This window comes from Pteropus medius, unplaced genomic scaffold, assembly GCF_902729225.1.
Source record: "Pteropus medius unplaced genomic scaffold, Ma_sr-lr_union100, whole genome shotgun sequence".
Taxonomy (NCBI): Eukaryota; Metazoa; Chordata; class Mammalia; order Chiroptera; family Pteropodidae; genus Pteropus; species Pteropus medius.
Genome location: NW_024342471.1, coordinates 26,628,972 through 26,650,539, shown reverse-complemented (window position 1 = coordinate 26,650,539; position 21,568 = coordinate 26,628,972). Strand labels below are relative to the sequence as shown.

The window sequence follows — 21,568 nt, the reverse complement described above, 5'->3', positions numbered from 1 at the left end:
CATCCATCCATCCATTCATCATCCATCTATCCACCATCTATCCACCCACCCACCAGTCGACCCATCTTTACATTTCTTCATCTCTCTATCTTTTTCTCTCTCTCTCAGACCAGCCAGCCCCAAGCCAACCTGGGGACTGATGACAGATGCTTGAATGAGCCCAGCCAAGGCAGAGGAATTTTCCAGCTGAGCCCAGCCCAAATTGACAATCTGTGGAATTGGGAGCTAAATAAATAGAAACAAATGAATGTAGTTTTAGGCCGCTAAGCTTTGAGATGTTCTCTGCAGCGGAAATGAACCGACTCACACCCAGACCCCTACTGTGGCCACGAGACTGTGCGCCTGGCTGCTGACCTCGCCCCCGCCTCGTCCGGAACCCGGCTCCCCACCGGCCCGCGTGGCCTGCGTGGGTTCCCTGCACTGGCTCCCACCACGGCCTCTGCGCATGCTGCCTCCTCCATGCCATCTCCTCCTCCCCTGGCAAATGGTGACTTTTCTTTTAGGTCTTTGCTCAGACGCCCCTTTCTCACAGAATTCTCCTGACACCGCAGACCGGCCAGGCCCCTGGCGACCTGCCCACTCCGCATCCACGCCTCGCGGCACGCTCTGGTTTTAAGGCTGTCGTGACATCATGTGACCGCTGTCTGTGCCCTTCACTGAACCAGGCTCTGTAGGCCATGCTGTCTTACTGGCCACCATGCCCACAGGGTCGAAGGCAGCGCCCAGCATGTAGTGGGTGCTTGGGGCACGTGCCCCGAATGTTCCCAGATAACTGGTGACAACAGAGATCTTGAGGGCCGGCAGGCCCATCCATGGAGGTTCCTGCTTGCCCGATAAGGCACCGGACACTTGTGGGCAGTTGGGAGTCACCGAGGGGGCTTCAAAGAGCATCCCGTAATCTGGTGAGCCAGATCTGCCCACCATCGCTTATCTATGCAGATAGTTTTACTGGCCCACGGCTATGTCCATCATTTGCACGTCATCTCTGGCTGCCTCTGCAGTGACAACAGCTGAGTTGAGTGGCTGCGACAGAGATCATGTAGCCTGCAATGCCTAACACCTGGGCTGGGTGCGGGGGAGGGCATGACTCTGGGCCCCCTCGCCCCTCGCCCTGGCTGTCATCCGAGAGGCCTCCCCCAGAGGCAGGGGTAGGAGGCTCTCAGAGGAGCAGGAAACAGCTCCTCAGTGCACGTCGGGGTCGTCCCTTGAAGGAGAGCAATTGCCTGGAGGAGGAGTGAGCAGAGCGCAGTCGGGGTTCCTCGGCAGGCACCCCGAGGCGCCGGACGTGAGTGCAGGGGCCAGGCCGCCCGGCCTCAGCGCTGCCCGTGACCAGTGGCCAGACAAGCCCCGGCCCTCGCTGGGCTCTGTTTCTGTCTGTGGGACGGGCAGGGCTGCGCGCCTGGCTGACTTCGCAGGACTTCCCAGCAGTCACGCCGGCCGCCAGAGCAGTGAGCGGGGCGTGCGCATGTCGCTCCCGCCGGCCGTGCGGGGGTGGGCGGGGCGCTGGCTGGGCCCCAACGCCAGCCACTGCTTCCGGGACTTTGTGATGGATGAAATGCAGATGGCACCAAAGCTCCCCACACAGCGACAGGACCAGGTGCCTAGTAGGTCTCTTTCTGAATATGGACAGGAAGCCAAGAACATGGCCAGCGCCATCCTTACCGGCTGGTGTCGCCTACGTCCGCATGTCCAAATGCACGCTCAGAAGCCCATCAGGCCCCTGACGCCACAGCGTTGCCCACAGCAAGGTCCCCGCTCCCAGGCTTCTAGGGTCCCCGCAGAAAGAAGGCACCCCTCCCCACTGCCCATCGCCTCCCCACTGCCCATCGTCTGGTCGGGGCTCTGCCTCTGCCAGGACACTGCGGGGACAGGCTGGGGACGGTGCCCGCACCAGCGGGGAGGCTGGCAGACCGAATGCAAAGCCCGGGTCCCTGCATGCCCTCAGCGAGCCACCGCATCCGTGCCTCGGCCCCCGCACACACGCCTCGCTCACGGCTGCCGGCCGCGCACCTGGATGCGGCTCGCGGCACCTCGGGCTCCTCCCCAAGTCCGGTTTTCTGACAAGGCGCCTGTGGAAACTTTGTCATTTCTCGCCCAAGTTTCTCTGGGTCTTTACAAATCTGATTTCTCCTCCCTCCCAGGACCGACCGCGAGGAACCTCAGCGGTGTCTTCCCGGGGTCCGGCAGGGAGGCATTTCAGGCCCTTCCTGTACCCAGCTGTCACCTCTGGGGGCTGCCTGTCACCTGTCTGCAAGGCTGCCAGTCCGCTCGGTGATGCGTTGCCTTGGTGCGTGCCGCGGTCGGGGCTCTGCCCGTGCGACCGCCAGGCGTGAGGGCTGCAGGTCAGGGCCAGCAGGTGGAGGAAGGACCTCAGCGGAGCAGCCATGGACAGGAGCCGGCAAGCCTCATGCCCCAACCTCGCCCTCCAGAACCAGCCGCCCCTCCAAGGGGCCAGAGCGGAAAACGCCAGAGGACAGAGGGCAGAGGCCGACGGCGAAGGGCGGGGTTTAGCCAGAGAAGAGGGGAACAAAGGTGCCATCGCATCAGAACCTCTGCGTGGGACCTTCCCAGGCCACCGCCTCGGAGGACAGGCAGAGAAACAAACCGCCTCCGAGACACAGGGACACACGCGTGCATGCCTGGCTGTGAGCACAACATGTATGTGCAGAGATGCACATGCGTGTGTGAACGCACACACGTGGGCATGGGTGTGCAAGCTCGGGTGTGTATGCCTGTGTGTGCAGCTGATCGCCACTAGGCGGCGCACTGGCCTTGCTTTTGGGAGCTGGGTCTGGGGTGGGAAGCAGACAGAGCGGGGTGCAGGAAATGCTGGCAGGGACCCCAGCAGGAGCCAGTAGCTCACTCCACCCGGGGCAGGCAGCTCGGCCCCTGTTACCGAGTCTCTTTTACCAAATCCCCTTCCAGAATGGTATTTGGAGGCCGAGGGTGGTGGCAGGACCCTGGAGCATCCCTGGAGGGTGGGTGGCCCATTGTCCCTGGACACAGACACCCCTTCCTACTTGCCCCATCTTCACTTAGCAAGACAGGCCTGGCGGGCTTAGGGGCTCTGACGTCTTTAAAGCTCCCCAGGGCCCCGCTTCTCGGCTGAACGTGCACATCATCAACCATGGGAGGCCAGGTGCGTGAGCCCTGCGCAGCAGACAGTGCGAGGTGGGCTCCCAGACCCGTCCTCAGGCTGGCCTGGCCGCTGGGCGCCCTGAAGCCGGCAGCAGTGAATTCATTAAAACACGAGTTGGCCACTTCTAAGTTCAAGGGCTGTCTGAGGCCAGAAGGCACCAGGTGGCCAGGGCACAGGGGCCAGAGGTCCCTGGGCCAGGGTAGGACCTGGAGGCCAGGCCGAAGGTTCTGGTTTCGAGGGGAAACCGAGTCTTACTAGGTTATTTTGGGGGCGGGTGGTGATGCACCTACACCCCTGCCAGCAACTGTCGGACGGCCCCTGCGGCTGGGGTGTGCGTGTCCCGTCCTGTGCTGGCCTCAGGGGTCCTGGCCTCGCCGCGAACAGAGCCCCAGCGAGTGCCTGCTCCACCCTGTCAGGCGGCGGGCGGAGGAGAGGACTACAGGGCAGTGTCTTGGCCGTCTGCACACTCGCTGCCCCAGAGTGCTGTCCCAACGCACCTGGTGATGAGTGTGCCCGGTGCACAGTAGGCACACAGTAACCACCCCTGCCACACCCAGGGCATCTCCCTGGGGGAGGCTCGGAGCTGAGCCCCTGCATGCACCCCTTGGCTGACTGGATGGACACCTGAGGCAGCTGTCCACAGGAGAGGCCAGGCCTCCACAGGGGACGGAGCTGAGAGATGGAGGGGCCGGCGGCTGTGGGCTGCCTGGGCTGGTACCTCCAAGCTGCTTCCTCCCATCCAGCCGAGATGTGGGGCCTAGTGAGGCACACTGGGGATGGGGCGGGACTTCAGAGCACACACCAGTCTGTCCTGTGCCGGGCAGCCGGGCGCACAGCAAGGGTGCCATGCACGGGGCGGGTGGACGGGACATGAAGCCCCTGGGTGGGCTGTCTCTGCCTGGGTGCACGGTGTCCCTACTGGAGGAAGGAGCACATCCACGTGGCTTTTCGGAGCAGGGCAGTGGGCAGCTCTGCATGAGGCCGGGGGAGGGGGCCTGGCCGCACGGCCTCATGGCGAAGGACAAAGAGCTGTGCAGGACACAGCGAGGCGGGAAGGGCTCTACTGAGGGCGAAGAGGGAGCGGGGGCTCTGGGGGGCTGGGCTGCTCCAGGCGGGGCAGGGGCGCTCTCCCTGAGGAGGAAGTGAGGAGCAGGGGCCTGGAGGGTGCGCACGCGGGTGCATGGAGGCCAGAGGGCACAGCGAGGCGGCGTGTGCAGGGGACGGGGCGGGGGAGGGGCCCTTGGGGTCACTCGAGTGAGAAAGGCCACAGAGGGCTAACTGGAGGGGGTGAGTGGCCACAGGCTGGGCGCGGAGGGACACGGTGTGGCCGGTGTGGAGGGTCCTTGGCCACTGTCCTGCCGACCCTGGGTGAGCCCGTCCTCTGCCCACCTCAGGCCCCGCCCCATGGCTCCGGCTCCAGGAGTCACCTTGCGTCTGGCGCTGATGTTTTCGTGCGGAATTAGCGAATCGAGTCCCCCCGACAAGCCCAGCCCCTCCCAACACACTCTCTTCAAGGGGCACGCACTGGCGTGACAGAACGTGAGGTTCCCTGTGTGGGGAGGGCGTTGGGAACCCGGTGGGGCGCAGGATGGGGCACCGGTGGGGCTGGCTGTGGCACGTGCGCGGCCCAAGGACTAAGAGACTCCGCAGGCCTGACCAGGAGGGCGTGCCCCTCAAGGGAGGACACCGACAGCCACCGGGGTCACTGACAGTCACCGGGCGCATGACAGCCACTGACAGCCACCGGGGGCACTGACAGTCACCGGGTGCATGACAGCCACTGGGGGCACTGACTGCCAGTCACTGGGGGTACCAGCAGTCACAGGCGGCCCTGACAGGCCCCGGGCAGCAGGCATCTCATGTGCCCCGGCCTGCGCAGAGCCCGGGCGCCAGGGGACCGTCCGAGGCGGTCTCGTGGGGCCGCTTGGGGCTGGCTCGGGCTGTCTCGGGGACGGTCCTCTTTGATAGCTGCAGCGCAAACAGCTCCACTCGAGGGCGTGTGTCGCGCGGCCGTGACAGCACGGCCAGCTCGGTGCCAGTCACACTGATCGGACCTGACGGCTCGCTGGGCGGGGCGGGGCCCTCGATGCCACGTCCCCTGCCTGTCCTGCCTCCCTTGATCTGCGAAGCCTGGCTCTCGGGGACCTTGTCACCTGTCGGCACCACTCTAGTTCTGCCTCCGTCAGGTGTCACCGTGGCGCGTGGGCGAGGGATGTGCAGGAACGCGCCGGGCTTCTCGGCCCCACCTGCTCTGTCCCCGTCCCAGGCCCAGACGGGCTCTAGGGGAGTAGCCAGCTAAGGGGGTCCCCTCAGGGTAGGGGTGCCAGACAGAGCCAACAAAAATAGGGATCAGGCAGTTAAATCTGCGTGGGACACACTTATGCTAAAGATGACGCGTCGATTTTCCGAGCTCTGCTCTAACGGGCGGCCTGGTTCAGTCGGGCGCCTGGGCTCAGGACCTCTCCCGGTGTCCCAGGAGAGAGGCTGAGAGCCGGTGACAGATGCGCCTTCAGAGGCACCTTCCTCCCGATAAGGAGAGAAACCGATTACGAGGCTGCTCCTCCCACGGCTGTCCCAGCGGTCACGGTGTGACGAGTTCGGCCGCAGTGCCCGCCGGCTTCGGGCTCCCTGGGGCTCCCTGGGGTCTCGAGCAGGCCCTGCCCACGGCGGGTGCTGGGGTGTTTGCTAAGGGAGTGGAGATGAGAGCCGGACGTGCTCCTATGTCGACGGCCACCCCCACCCCGCGTCCCCGCTCTGAGGGGCGGCGGGTCTGGGCTCTGTCCTCCTCCCTCCTCCTGCGTCCGTCTGTCAATCACAAACGAGTCAGAACCCGCAGCAGCCCTCGGTGCCTGCAACGCAGCAAAGCCAGCTTGGGGGAGCTGAGGCCCGGTACCCGGGGGGCAGCTCCTCCGAGCTTCCGAGATTTGGGGGTGCTCCCCCGCTCTGTGGCCTTCCGGAAGGCTCCTCTGGTTGGGCCCCTTCCTGCTCTGGACTGAGGCTCTGGAAATGCCGTTTCCTTCTGGAAGACCCCTCACCAGCCAGAGTTCCTGGCAGGCTGTGCAGCCGAGCTGCTTATTATCTCTAGTGGGGCAGGTGACAGCTGAGCGCCGGACACCTGGGGCTGCCAGCAGGCCCCCCCCCGCCTTGCTGCGCTTGCGACTCGAGTCATCAAATATTGAACAGAAGCTCCTTTGGAGATGGACGGCCGGGTTCTGTCCGCCTGCAAATCAGTGAGCCTGAACTGAGCCGCGGCCCTCCGCCCTGCTGGCGGGGCAGGCCTACTGGCAGGGGCACAGTCACCAGCCTCCGCTTTCTGCCCTGCTGGGGGGGTCCCAGGTCTACTGGGGGGGCATAGTTGCCAGCTGAGACTGTAGCCCAGACTTTGGAGCTGCTAGTGGGCCAGTGAGAATCTGTGGCCCCTCCCCTCCTCTCCCCCATCTGCCCCGCCCCCCTTAGGAAGGTCTCTCTTCACACATTTGGAGTCCCTGCTGCTCCCCAAACCTGGCCAGATCACAGGCTATGGGGTACAGCCTGGGAACAGAGAACCTGTACTTACTTCCTCGCCAGCCTCGGCTCACAGAGCAGCCCTCAGCAAGCTCACGGTTAGGGGACAGAGAGGGGACAGAGAGGGGACTCAAGGGCCACCAAGGCGAGTGCTGCCAGGAAGCCGCTGCCCCCCGCCTCCTGGACCCCGGGGAGCAGCCCTCTGCTCCGAGCTCGGCGAGGGTCCTGGGGGCCAGGGGCTTTCCTAGGTCACTGTGTCTGGGACACGCCAGCCTCTGGTTGCAAAGCAAACAGGAGGCTGGTCAGCCGGACTCCTAGAGGAGGTGACACCTGCCTGGGAAGCTCGGGGGACTGGGTGCCACAGGCGGGGGGCTGTCAGCCAGGGCCTGGTGAATCCCCCAGGGACCTGGAGCAGGTGACTGTCCAGACAGAACAACGTGGCCCGGGACCCGGACACGCCGCTGTGCTCAGCGGAGGGATGCCTCACTGGGGCGACAGCAAATGCCCCCATCCTATCCGCTCCAAGATGGCCTCGGGTCCACGTGGCGGGGTGAGGGAGGCACCCTCCTCGTGGTGTTGGGGACGTGGGGAGTCACTGTGCCAGCACCAAACACGTGGCTCATCGATTTGGCTCCCCTGATTCCTGGCCTGAGTGAAAAGCACAGCCGTTTCTGTGGACCCCGCTCCATCGTGGAGGGGTGCACAGGGCCCTTGGCGGGACGGCCCGCTCCGCAGATGTGGGATGGGTGTCCAGGTTCCCAGAGGGTTGTCAAACCTCCCAGAAGCAGAGTCCTGCTGTGGCTGTGCCCCGGAGCCCAGAGAGCTGCCCCCCGCTTGTCTGAGCCCTCCGCCCGCCACGCACACGCCAGCAGGAACTTCACGGACCAGCACAGAGACTGGTGGGGTGGGGTGTGGCATCTGCCGTGCTGAGACTGTCCCCTCCAGGCCCACCGGGACGGGCGGCCGGGGCGGCTCCCAGCTCCTCTGTGATGTATCCCACTGGAGACGCCCACGCTGGGCCTCTGGTGTCCTCTGTGGACCAGCGGGCCCAGGGGACACAACCAGGGCTGGGTCACCTGTCCGCCCAGCCGCAGTGCCCAGCCCGCGCTCCCCAGCCGCTCGGCGCCCAGCTCACCTCTCGGTCCAGGCCGGCGGCCAGCGTCACAATGTCCCCCGTCTCGCTGTGGATGGCGAACATGCTCTGGGAGGGGCTCTGCGGGCTCTGGGCCACGACGCGGTACTGGACCACCCCGTTGGCGGTGGCGCCGTCATCGGCGTCACTGGCCGTGACCGTCATCACGTAGGTGCCTGGAATGGAGAAAGCGGCTCAGGTGGAGGAGACCGGGCGCCACGGGCGGCCGCCACTCACGCCCCGCAGACGCCGCCGCCGCCGGGGCCTGGAGAGCGGCCTCCCGCTGCCCCCCACGGAACCCCTGGAGGGCTGCTTCTAGCATGCGGTCCTCTGCGGCCGCGGCCCTGGCTTCCTCTCCCTTGGCTTGGGGGGCCTGGGGCCTGGAGGGAGCAGGATGTCACGGGGCAGCAGGACCGGGCCTGAGCCACACGGGCCCCCGCACTGCCGCGGCGTTCGCCAGGGCCCGACTGGTCCCACGCGGAGTGTGGCATGGCGGGGACTCGAGGGCACATCGTGAGACGCAGGGCCTGGCCCGGGGCTGGGTATGCAGAAGGTGTATAATAAGTGCTTGAAGGAGACCCGCTGGCGGCGGAGTCGGGGGGCTGCACATGTGAGACGCGCAAAGTCTGGCGGGTTCGGGCGGCATGCGAGGCAAGTCCCCATCTGCATTTCAGAGCTGGGGGCCGGGTGAGTGGCCCGACCCCTCAGCCAGTGCCTCGGTTTCCCCGCCCATGTACGAGTAGGAGGGGACCCTGGCACAGCCCGCCTTCTGAGAGCTCCCTTGCTGTCCACCCTTCTCTGCCTCGGGAGGCCCTGGGGCGTCAGTCATCCCTCCCCTGGGCCGTGCAGAGCCGGTGATGGTGGAGGAGGTATTTACTGGCGCTTCTGGGACACCAGCATGCTGTCCTTGCCACTGAATTTGGCCGGGTCAGCGTGTGAGGTTGGGGGCCGCGGTCTCTTTGCGGCCACGAGGGATTTGGCCACAAGGAGGGACGGCGCCATCCCGGAGGAAACAAAGCCAGAAGGGTCTCAGGCGGCAACCTCTGACCAGACAGCACCTGGATCAAGCCGCACCTGAAGCGGTTGCCTACAGATTTCAAAAAAGTTAACTCTTTTTATAGAGCAATTTTTAGGCCCAGAGCAAAACTGAGGAGAAGGTTTCCTGCATCTGAGCCCCCCCACTCCCTCCTGCCTTACGCCATTTTAGTTTTGTCTGTCAGTTGCGACCCAGCGCTCTGACTGGCACAAGCTCCAGCCCTGTGCTGGCCACTGAGCCTCGCTGCCAGGCTGGCAGCCACGTGCTGCCCCGGGCCCCACAGGGCTCCGGGGAGTGTGGGCGCCTCGACTGGTCCTTCCTCGGGGGTTGTTGGCTTACGCTGAGGCTGCACTGGGCTTGGGGGTTGGGGCTGTGCAGCTGGGCCTCTTGGACTGCACCCTGTTGGGGTCCAAGGTGGGTGAAGGGTGGGGGGCTTGACTCAGCAAACACCTGCTGGGCACCCACGGCGTGCCGGCCCCGTGCTGGGAGCTGGGGAGCCAGCGGTAGATGGCACGCGAGCTGCAGGGTCTTTTCCAAACCCTGCCGGTGCCTCGTCACTGAGCTCGCAGGTGTGCAAAGCACGTCGTCCCGCGTTCCGGGTCCGAGCCCGCCCGGGCGCAGGATGGGCCCTTGGGCGGTCTGACCAGCTTTAGCTTTCGGCTTTCGCCAAATGAGAAATTCTCAAAGCAGCTGCCTTTTATGAAAGCAGAAAGGGGAGCAGAGGGAGGAAGGAGCCTGTTCGCAGGGCACGGCTTCTGCCCACACCACGGAGAGGAGGCCGCGCCAGCCCAGACTTCTATGCCGGAGGCGAGGAGCTGGGCCAGGGCAGGGCCGGACGCCGTGGGCGGAAAGGCCGCTGAGTGCCATGGCCACGGCCCCTCCCGCTGTTCGTTCACTCCACAAACACACATATCTTTATTGAGATGAAGTTCACACACGGTAAGATTCGCCCTTCCGAAGTACACACGTCAGGGGTTTTAGTATATTCACAGAGTTGTGCGACCTTCAATAGACCGCATCTGATTCTGGGACATTTTCATCGCCCCAAAGGCATCTGCGTCCACAGCAGTGCCTCCCCCCACTCCCCAGCCCCTGGCAGCCACCGATCTGCTTCCTGTCACCACCGACCTGCCTGTTGGGGGAACTTGGTAGAAAGGGGTCACGTGCTCTAGCTTTGTGTGTCTGGTGTGATTTTCCCAAGACGTGTTCCTTCTTTACGGCTGAATGATGTTCCGTGGTCCAGGGTGCTCACCGCCCCCTCCCCTCCCGCCGTTGCTGACTAAACACTTGCTGTGGCAGACACCAGGCTCCGTGCTCAGGATGTCACAGTGAGAATGAGCAGACAGACACGGCCCTACCACAGACATGCTCGCGAGGAAGGACAAAGCAGAGAGAACGAGGCCGTGGCAAGCTGCGACATGCTCGGAAGGGAACGAAGAACATACACACACATGAACACACATGCAGAGTCAGTCGATGAGAACGGGAAGCAGCGAGAAGCCGGCAGAGGCCCTGGGAGGGATGAAGGCGGCGGCGTGGGAGGGAGGGGGAGGGCTCCGGGCAGGCGAGCGAAGGCCCTGGGCGCGCGGACCTGCGCGTGTCGGGGAACAGAGAGGATGGGCACATGATGAGCCCGCGCGGGTTCTGGACTTTGCCCTGAGATCGTGGGGAAGCCAGCGTCGTCCTTTTATTAGGAGAGGGATGTGATCAAGTTTATGATTTTACATATGCACAGAAATCAGGCTACGAGCAGCCAGGAGTATTAGCGGGTGGAGCGCGGATAGTAAGAAGGTGAATTCGTTCATTCAGTTTTGTAGAGAACTGGTTGTAATCACACCAAGAAGATGTTGCACCCACTAGGACAGTGGTCCCCAACCTTGGTGGCCCCAGGGACTGGGGCTCCCATGAGCATCTAACGCCTGATGATCTGAGGTGGACCCGAGGCGGCGATGCTGGCGCCGGGAGCAGCTGGACCGCGGGTCACCTCCTGCTGTGCGCCCGGTTCCTAACGGGTCAGGGACCGGGACTGGTCAGCGGCCTGGGGTTTGGGGACTTCTGTACTGGGACATTCATTCCTTGTTCAACACATCTTTATTAAGCATCTTCTAGGGAAGAAAAGAACTATCGTTTTCAAGAGCCCTAGACAAAAGTTCTCTAAATACACCCGCTTTACTTCATGCAACGAATATATTTGCAGAGTTGTGTGTAAACCCAATTTTAATGAATTTAATTATCGGTAGAATTTCCCCGGAGGGAAATTAAGTATTTAAAAGAAATCCAGGATGTTCTATTTTTAGCAAATAGTGGACTATATTTTTAAATCAATCTCCTCCCTGAGGAAAACTAGAAAAGCTAGATAAAATATAAAATAAAAGCATTTGTTTAAAGGCGTCCTTCAAAGGCACTAAAGAGTGACCAAGTAGCTCAGACTCGCGCCGGCAGCAAAGGAGAACCCCACCTTTTCTCGCAAGACGTTTGCCGATTCCGAACCCGGCGGCCGAGAGCTGCATCGCACTTTCAACAGACTTCCGGGCACGGGACTGAAAACACGGAGCTCGGGGCTCCCCAACGGGGAAGAGCCCCCCTAGCACTCTGGTCTTTGGGTCCGGCCCTGAAGTGCAGCCTCCCAGGAGTGGGGGTGAACCGGGGACAAATCATCCCACCAGACAGACACACAGCCGATGAAGGTCACGGGCGAGAATGATCTCATGACGGAGCGAGAGTAAATCTTTTACGAGCACAACGACATCCCACGTAGGCTCAAGTTGTCTCCCCAATCCTTCCTACGCAAGGTCCAGCGCTTAACTAACTGGGCGCACAAGATGACAAAACCTCCCCGAAAACAAAGAGAAAACACAGACGACAGCCCGGCCCAGAGGAGATGGAGGTAGCGCAGTAGTCGGAAGAAAGACTCAAAAACCAACACGTCTCAGCTTAACATGGTCAAGGAGCCGAGAGGATGAGACAGAAAGACGTGGCAGAGAACTCGAAACTATAAAAGACATACAGAGCAGAGAACCCGTCGTTGAAAAATAATCGAACTTAGGAATGTGAACGGATTAAACCATCGATTAAATTTCAGTTGGAACATATCTCAGAGGACATGTCCAGACCAAAACCTAAGACGCACGTGACTTCGGCGGATGCGTCGTGCGCACCATTCGAGTCTGAGAAGGACCGAAGGAAAGAACGGGACAGAAGCGATATTTGAAGAAATAACGGCTGAAAATTTCCCGCAACTGAAAAAAGATACCGAGCCACAGATTCAAGAAGCGCTAAACATTCTAAGTGGGATAAATATGAAGAAATTCACAGTGCGTCACATCATAGTGAAACTGCTAAAAGCCCAAGACAAGAAAATTTAAAAGCGCGTAGGGAATGTTTCTAAATGGCATAAAACTTTTAATGCAATAAAGGAGACTTAGGGCTGATTTCTCAAAAGAAATGATGGAAGCCGGACGGCGATGGAGTGAAGGAAGGTCTGACAGAAAATCACGGAAAACCTAGGATTCTCCGTTCCCGAGGAAAGCTTTCTAAAAATGAAAGTAAAATGAAGACATATTTAGACAATCGAGAAACACAATTCATCGCCTGGAGACCCGCTTTAAAGAAAATGCAAAGGGAGCTTTTCAGGCAGGAGGACAGTGGTCTTGGAGGACAGCTCAGGAATGCAGGAAGGTAGGAGGAGCTGTGCGTGTGTGCACGTGCGCGTGTGTGCATATGTGCACGCGTGTACATGCGCGTGCATCCGTGCATGTGTGCGCATGCATGCGCGCATCTGCATGCGCGTGCGTGCATATGTGCATCTGCATACGTATGTGCATGTGCGTATGCACGTGTGCATCTGTGCATGCGTGTGTGCATGCGCGCGTGTGTGCATCTGTGCATGCGTGTGTATGCATGTATAAATGTTTCTATAAAGGATACATATATGGGTGCATCTCAAGAAAAACAATTTCATGAGAAACAATTTTGCCTCGTGAGGTTCTAAAGCTGCTTACACAAACGAACCAGCAAAGAGCACGTGCGGAGCTTCACGTGCAAAGTGCACAGCACGCCCGGCTGTTGCGGGCATTTCTCCTTCGTAAAGCCAAGCGCCTGCACCAAGAGAGCCACAGCCGGGCACCGTGTGCTACCGGAAACCACCCATCCCTACGAAAGGGACGTCACCCGGCGTCGGTGGTGATGGGATCAGCCACTGGCTTTGCAGAGTGCCCCAGGCCCCCGGCATCTCTGAGGCTGTTGTTTATGAGACGGGTGAGGATCGGCGGAGATGATGCGCGTGCCGGGCACGGTGGCCGGGGCGGGGACGGACATGGAGAAGGCGGAGGGGAAGAGAGACAGGCAGATGATTCACGGGGCAGAAAAAGCAGAGTCGTGTTTGTCGTATGCACTGAGCTCAACTGTTTTATGAAGGAGAAATATTGTAACAAAAATAAGAGGAAGAATAAAGGTCAGTCCTTTGCGTTTCGCGAATTTATCTTCGTGAAAGCAGCTGCCCATGGAGAGGCTTTGCTTTCTCTTCATGGCCGTGCCAGCTGCAGCCGGCCGTGGCTGTCTCGGCACAGAGTGCCAGCGTGCACTCGATGGGGCAACACGCCTCTCGCCTGCTTCCCGGGGCAAGGCTCACAGCCACCGTCCTGTGGATGCGCCAGGAGGACGGCCGTGGACACCAGGACGGCCGCGGTGAGCACGCAGACGCCCAGGTCCGTCTTTGGGCCGAAGACGGGGGGTACTCGCTCCATGGCCTGTCCTGGGTTTGGGGGCTCGAGGGCGCTCTGCACCTTGCTTTTGCACCGCCTCTGATCACGTGAACGTGGCGCCTCCGGGGGCACCACCGTCCTGGGGGTGCAGCGCGAAGGTGTGGCCTTGCCTGCTGCCCCACGGAAGAGGCAGCGGCCCCAGGGAGCCGCCAGCAGGGCTGCCGGAGGGATGAACCCGGTGGGCCGAGGAGCCGTGGCCCGGCCGGACCCCCACCCTCCAAGTCGTTACTCTTCCGGTGTCGGGTGTCAGACGCGACGGGGAACACTCCGTTCTGGGGTCGTCGCTGACTAACGAAGCCCTGATCAGGTGCTGATCGGGGGCCGTTTGGTTAAACAGAGCCGTGTCCGCCACGGCCGGCGGCATCTGCGCTTCCTGCCGCCGTTTGTGGAAACCGGCCGCCTTGCTGCCTGGGGGGCCGGCGTGCGCTCCAGCGGCCGGTCCTACGGCCTGGCCAGCCTGGCCGCCAAGGGCCGCTTGCTGCGAGCACTCGTCCCCCACAGAAGAGGCGGCCCCCAGGAGACACGGCGGCCGAGTCGGATCACGTTCATTAGCCCAGTGCACACAGCGCTCCTCCCGCTCGCGCTCCGCCTGGAACGGCCGCTCTACGCCGGGGTCCCCACCGCCGGGGTCCCCACCGCCGGGGGCGGGGCTCGGAGCACCAGGACCGTCCTGGGCCTCCACTGCGGGCTGTGAGCTGCCTGACAAGTCCCTGCTCCCCAAACAGCCCCTTATCAGCTTCAGGGAGGCAGCACGCCCACAGCTTCCCCGCCGAGGCTCAGAGCCCAATTTCACAGCTCACGAGAGAAAGTTCTGGAGACAGAGTGTGTGCGGGTGCCCGCGGTGCAGCCCCTGCCGCCTCGTCACCGAGGAAGGGGGCCTCCTTGGGTGGCAACGAGGCCCACCCTTCGGGTTCCGGCTCACCGCGAGTCGCGTGGGGTCTAGGCGTCCGTCTTCACCCCCGGGCGCCAGGGGGCCTGGACTCCATCTCCACCCCCAGGAAGCTTCCACTTCTCCTGCTTTTAAAAACCGACCTCATCACCGATCAAAGAAGGGAAGACGCTTCCACACGCCAAGCGACCACACACCACTTTAATGATGGCCCCTAACGGCAGGGACACGGAGGGGACCTGCCCCCCACAGCCTCAGCTCCTGGAGGCAGTTTGGCTGTCCGTGTCCAAACACCTTGCAAATGTGCAAAAGGTCACCCACAGAAACTGTGCACAGGGTCCTCTGCTCGTGCCCTCCGGCCAGGAGGCGCTCACACGGCAGCACAGGCAGCAACGTGGGGGTCAGGTCACCCCATTGCCTGGGCTGGAGCACCGGAGGACCCCACCCTTCCAGGCCTTTCTCTGCCTCTCTGCTCAGCAGAAGGGCTGGAATTTTTCCCAGCAAATGAGAGAGAGCAGTGGGCCGTATGTCCCCCTAGTGAAGGACACTGCCCGCTGCCCGAGGGGACGACGGAGAGGAGGCCGGGGCTGCGCCCCCCGACGAAGCCGAGGACCAAGGCTGCCATGCACCTCACAGGGGTAATCCCACAAGCCTTAAATTGCAGTTTAATTTGAAAACTAATTCAGCCCCATAATTGGCTTTCTGCTCAAATCACTGAGGCTCAAGATTTAAATTCTTAATATTCAGATGACTTTCGAGCATCTGTGCCATCTGCGCACGAGTCCATGGCATCCATCTCGGGGTCCTCTGCCGGCACGGAAATGAGATAAATAAATAAAGGGGCCCCGCTAACGGAACCGCCTCGTTAAGCACAGGCCCTGCACCACGGAGAGAGGGGTGTCCTTCACTTCATTTGCTGCATGTGGGTTTCTCTGCTGCTTAATATTTTAAAGTGACATTAATTTCAAAATTTATAGCGTAGGTCCTCACGTACTTACAAGGAGTGAGAAAAGCAGGAATTCCAATTAGAGCTTTGATTGATTCTTAAAAAATAACCAATACGGAGGTGTCTTTTCTCGGAAGGTTTGGGATGTGCGGTGAGGCCAGTCTGGGCTGGGGCTGGGGGTGGCCGTCCCCGTGTCCATCGGGGTGGACTGCAGGCCGGCACACGGGCGGAAGGCTGGTCCGGCGGCGAGGATGTCATCCTGAGCCCTGTGACCGTTTTCTGGAGCTCCAGGAAGCAGACCCGGACGTGTTCTCAGGTGTCGTTTATGCCCCAGAGCCCCAGGGGCTGGGCAGAGGCTGGGCCCTCACCGGACGCCTCTCGCCCGGTGGGGCAGACAGACAGGCTTCCCCCGGGCACCGGGTGCACGGCACCCGTGAGAGGCGAGGATTTCAAGGGCATGTGACCCGGAGGAGGCGAAGGAGCCAGGGGCCTAGAGACTTGAGGGGGCGGGGGAACGCAGGCTGGGGCGCAGCACACGCAAAGGCCCCGGGGCAGGAGGGGCCGTCCGTCCCCATAGCCTGGGCCCTAGGGTGGCACCCTGCGCCGTTTGTCCGCAGGCGCAGATTTCTTGCTTCCTCAAGCGGACGATGGGCCCCTTGAGGGCGGGGTTCACGCCTTCTCATCCTTCCTCCCGCCTGAGGGCGAACGTGATGCTCGGAGGCGCGGCAGCCATGCCGTGAGCAGGCGGCCAGAAACGAGGGGCGAGCGCACCACAGCGGTGCCGCCCGACGGCTCCGAGCTCCCGCCCCAGCCTTACTGGGCGAGCCGGCTTCCCTGTGCCTGTGGCCACGTGCGTTCCCGACCCGTGCCAGGGAGACAAGGCCGTTCAGAACAAAGGTTAGAACCGCGGCTCGGGAGCCAGACCACCTGGTTTAGAATCTCTCCTGCACCGGCTACGAGCTGTGCGTCTTTGCTCACCTGTCGCATACCTAGGGTCCCTTGTTTCCAACGTGGGGGAGATGGAGGTGCCCGTCTCATGGGGTCGTTGCAGGGTTCAGTAGGCTGATGCGGAGGGGACACCTGGCAGCACGCAGTAGGTGCCAGCGGCTGTGTTCCGTGATGATGGCATAGGCACATCTTCAGCGGAAGCTGCACCCTTTGCCCGGTGAGCCAGCTGGGCCCTCGGAGCCAGGAAGAGGCCTGTCCCTTGAAGGCACAGAGCCCCCGTCCAGCCCCGTCCAGCCCCGTCCTGTTTAATGTCCCCCGCTCTTTTCAAAGAGGTCAAGTTCAAAGGAGCAGCAGGCAGCCGTAAAGACTAGCTGGACACGGCGGGATAGCTGCCCACTGCAGGCCGACGGGCCCGGAGGGCGGAGGGCGCTCGCTTCTGGCAAAGACGCCTGGACCCGCGGCAGCGAGGTGCCTCTGTGCCTCGGCGGGCCTCCCAGGGTCTCGGCGTCCGCCCGATGACACCCCAGGCCGGGGCCTGGCTCCGGGCACATGCTCCAGGGGACAGTGGCCACAGTGGCCTGCTCAGCTTGCAGCCGACACCGCACTGCAGCCCCACCCTGCCCGTTTCTGCGATTCCCCCCGAGTTCCTGCTGCTGTCACTTCCACAGGCCCCTCCTGCCCCTCCAGGAACAGCCCTCTGCTGCTAAGAGCTCACAGGCCCCTGGGTGGCCCAGGGCCCGGCTGGCCCCAGAGGGCAGAAGCCCAGAGGCGCGGCCTTCAGCTGAACTCTGAATCCTGCCCTTGCCGGCATCTTTCCCCATCCAGATGCCTCCTGTGGACAAGCAGGTCCCTACTGAGCTGCCTGTACCCTATCCTCCCTCAGTGCAGGGGACTGACTTCAGCCTCTCATGGTCCTACCCAGGCCAGACAACTGCCACCACCATTCTGACTCGGCCAACTGGAGTTCGTGATAATTCACAAAGCTGCTATGGGGTGCTCACCTAAGGGGCGGGCACAGCAGGTGTGGGACACAGGTCAGGCTGGAGGTCCAGGCGGGCTCTGCAGAAAGGGCGGAGGTCCGAGGGGTGGGGTGGTACGTGCACCAGAATGACGGAGCCCCCGAACGGGCGACGCCCCCACAGCCCCGCCTGGGAGCGGACACACCTCTGCCTTTGCTCTCAGTCCCTGGGCAGCAAGCACATGGGGTCTCCAGGTGGCCCCGGTGGCCTGCCAGCTCCCCACTGAGGATTCGGGACGATCCAAGAGGGGACAGATGCTCCCTGGGGTCAGGAGGGGTCACTCCTACGACCATTGGCTTCAGATGGCCCCGTCTGAGTGGGTGGGGACCACCAAAATCACCCAGAAAAACCGGCTGCCCAACATGGTAGCTCGTGGGCACACGGGGCTGTGCAAACCCGACCGATTAGAAATTCATCTCCTCTGCTGTACTGGCCACATTTCAGATGCTCAATGGCCACGAGGGGCTGGTGGCCACTGCATCAGACAACCTAGGTGCAGACAGAAAGTTCCAGAAAGTTCCAGCGGGTGGCAGGGTCCAGGCCAACGGCACCCCCAGTGCGGCTGCACCTTTGCAGGTGTGCTGCGTGAGCCGCCAGGTGGGCCTGGCATCTAGCTCCTTTTTCTGGGGCCACCATCTGGTTTTCTCTTGGGGGTCCATAGCGGCCACATGTTTAGACCCCGTGACTTGGGGTGGGGTGCAGACCTGGACCCCGTCTTTGTTCACGGTGTGCCCGGGCAAGGCACTGGCTCCGTGCATGCCCACGGCCCATGCCATGAGGATCTGCCTCGGGGTCTTGCTGGCACTTGAGGAAGAGGGGGCTGTCTACTGCTCAGGGACCTGCAGCTGCCGAGGCATCCTGGCCACAGAGAGAGCAGCCCAGAAACGAAGCGGCACAGAGGACACAGCCAAACAGTGGCCAGCAAGACGCCGGACAGTCCCGTTCCAGCCCGGGGTCGACACGCCCACCTCTGCACCACCCAGTCACTTGAGCCAGTGCGCCCCCCTCCCAGGGATCTCAGAGGTGGCCTTGGCCACCTGCTTACCAGACATCTAAGGGCTGTGACCGGAGGTGAGGGCACACTCGACTCCGGCCCACAATGCTGGTCGCTCCCCCAAAGGGGCTGGGCCGTTCCAGGCCGTTCCAGGCCGCCCACCCCCTCCGAGCCTGCTGTTCCAGTCAGAGGGTCTCACGGCCCTGGGGAGGGCACTGGGGCCCCTGGGCGGCTTGCTAACGTCCCCACAGGAACCACCTTGCCTCTTGGAGGTTCTTGTCTAGTTGATTGGATAATTGACACATCTTCCCATGTGTTTTCCATTAGGACGTACACCTGAAACCCTTCATCAGCCAGTCATTCCAGAGAACCGATTTCCGGCGCTGGTTTCTCCCTGCTGCGTGCAGGTGCCCGCTAAACCCGTGGCTGTGATTTGCAGGGGGGGAGAGGCCGCTCCCAGCCCTGGGGTTCCCTGTGGACAGCGCCACGGCTCGCTCTGTCTGGACGTCACCCCCTTGCTTGGGCCGTGGTGAGCGAGGACATTGAGCCGAGTCCACGGCGGCATCTCACAGCTCACGAAGAGGTGGCACTGCCGCTCCTCTCTGGGGGTGACTCTGGGGCCAGAGCCACACTCCGGGGTGCCCTGGAAGCTCTGGAAGCCAGTTGCGCTTAATGCCTTCACACTCTGGAGGAGCGGGAGGCGGGGCCGACCTCGGATCCGCGGCGTGCTCCAGCCCGTCCGGGCCGCGGCCATCCTCCCACACGGCCGTCTGGGGCGAGCTGACGAGGGGACGGCAGGTGCTCTCCATGTCCAGGCTTAAGGGCTTATTGGGATTTGTGGGAGGAGACGCAGAGATTTGCGGCTTCTGTCATCCTGACGAGTAAAGCCAGTGACACGCTGGAAAAGACTTTCTCTATCGATTTGTTTTTAAAATGAGATGAGGGAGGAGGCTGGGTCCGTGAGAGGGAAGCCAGACACCTGTACACAGCCCCCGGCTCTGGGGAGCGGGGCCCCGCAGCGTCTGTGTTACCGAGAAGGCCCCCCGCAGCCCGCCGCCCGCTCCCCCACCCCGCAAAGGGGCTGCGGGACCAGCCGCCCCAGGGTCCGGCAGAAATAATGTCACATCCCGTTCCCTCCGCTGACACGGGGCTGCCCCGCGCCTCGCGATTCTGAGACAATCGATCTGAAACACAATTCTCCTTGTTGAAATAGCCGCCCCTGGGGACGGAGCCGTGACAACCACCTCGCTGAAGAGTGATGATAAATGTGTCCTCAACGCCCTGGAGCGCAGCCGGAGCGCGGCTGACCCCTCCGTGGGGCCGGCCTGAGCCCGGACTCTGTGGGCTGAGCTTTCAGCGTGCCCAGTGCGTCCTTCTCGGAGCCCCGAGGCCCTCCCGGGCTGGGCTGCCTGGGGAGGAAGGCCAGGCCCACCAGCGACGTGGCTTTGCCACGGGCACGTCCCAGCAGCACGGGGCAGACGGGCGTGAACGGCTCAGCGCGTCTCCGAGCTTCGGCTGAGGCCTGCATTCCACGTGGGCGGCTCCTCTGACCGCCCCACAGGGCCTGGCCAGTGACCCTCGGCCCCGCTGCCCCATCCAACCCAAGGAGGGCATTCGTCTCAAGGACACCCCCTCAGGAGACAGCAGTGTGGGGCTGTGTTTCTCAGACTTGGGCACAGAAATGCCCCAGGGGCTGGTCCACCCAGGCCCGGGCCTACCTGCAGAGTCTGGATCAGCGGGGGGCCCGAGAGACTGCATTTGTGACCCCAGGCCACGCGGCCAGCCCCTGGGCCAAGGTTCCCACCTTGGCTGGGTTTTGGCCCATGCTGCGGGGTCTGGGGATCTGGGGCGCTTGCAACCCCCTCTGGGGGGGGTCACCTTTGCTCTGTGACTTTGTGGTCACGGAGTCCAGAGACCAGACACACCATGCACTGAGCGAGGGCCCTGGCACGTGGTGAAGGGTTCGTCATCACTGACGCTGGGCGGAGTCTGGGGAGACGGGCCCTTGGGTCAGCCCCGGGGCCTGGGCTGCACAGCTAGCCTCGCCGTGCTGTGAGCGCCTGGGCCTCCCTTGGGCTTCCCGTGGAGCGCGGAGTGAAATCCAGCGGCCGGGCGACCGTGAACGGCGGCCTCCCTGACCTCGTCTCCCGCCCAGGGCCCCTGCACACGCCTCTCCCCCGGCTCCCCTCCGCCCCTCCCTGAGCACCGCTCCGTCTCACATGCCAGCTCTCGGCCGACGTGTCACCTCCACGGGGCCGTGACTCAGCGCCCGTGCTTTCCGCCTGAGCCTCCCACCATGCGATGGCCCCCCCACGGGCTTCCGCTCATCCTGCCTGCGTCCCCGTCGGGACCGCGGTGTCTGTCTGGACCCTGGAGTCCTGTCTGGACCACAGTGTCCCTGTCTGGACCCTGGAGTCCCCCGTCTGGACCACGGTGTCCCCGTCTGGACCCTGGGTCCCGTCTGGACCTGGTGTCCCTGTCTGAACCCTGGAATTCCCGTCTGGACCCACGGTGTTGTCCCTGTCTGGACCCTGGGTCCTGTACGGACCGCGGAATGTCCCCATCTGGACCCTGGAGTCCCGCGTCTGGACCCACTGATGCCATCTGGACCCTGGAGTCCCCGTCTGGACCACGGTGTCCCTGTCTGGACCCTGGAGTCCCGTCTGGACCACAGTGTCCCCATCTGGACCGCGGTGGCCCCGCTCGTCTCATGCCGTGGGTGCTCGGTAAACGCCTGCTGAGTCGATGTGCCAGTGTGGGGTCCCACGGGCTGTCTGGGCGGTGGGGGCTGAGGGCCCCGGGGAGCCGGGCCTGTCCCCGGCCCACGCCCACCGCACCATCAGGCGGGGCTCACCTGGCTTGGAGCCCTCGTCCACGGAGCCGTTGTAGACCTGGCTGAGAAACTCCGGCCGGTTGTCGTTCATGTCGATGACGTAGATGTACAGGTCGATGGGGTTCTCCACCTTGTTGCCGTTCATGTCCACGGCGTGGGCTCTGAGCTGGAAAGCAACACGGCACTGTCAGGGGCTGCGACACGGCTGCGGACACTCCCGACGGCCAGAGCAAGTTCCCTCGGACCTGCAGCCAGGGGTGGGGTGACAGCTCCGGGCCCCCAAGGGACAAGCTAGGTGCTGGGGACTCGTCACGAAGCTGCTCCGAGCCTTGGCTCTCTCTGTGGTGATGAGGACAAAGCGGGTG

At 62.8% G+C, this 21,568-nt stretch overlaps 1 protein-coding gene across 1 annotated transcript in view; it reads right to left on the bottom strand.

The window, feature by feature from the left end:
- CDH4 (cadherin 4) overlaps window positions 1-21,568 on the bottom strand; it is a 96,613-nt gene that overhangs the window by 22,750 nt on the left and 52,295 nt on the right. Inside the window, exons 4-5 of the mRNA XM_039864737.1 lie at window positions 21,225-21,369; window positions 7,779-7,951 (exon numbers count right to left, since the gene is read on the bottom strand). Coding sequence (XP_039720671.1) covers window positions 7,779-7,951; window positions 21,225-21,369 — 318 coding nt within the window. The remainder of the gene's footprint in view (window positions 1-7,778; window positions 7,952-21,224; window positions 21,370-21,568) is intronic.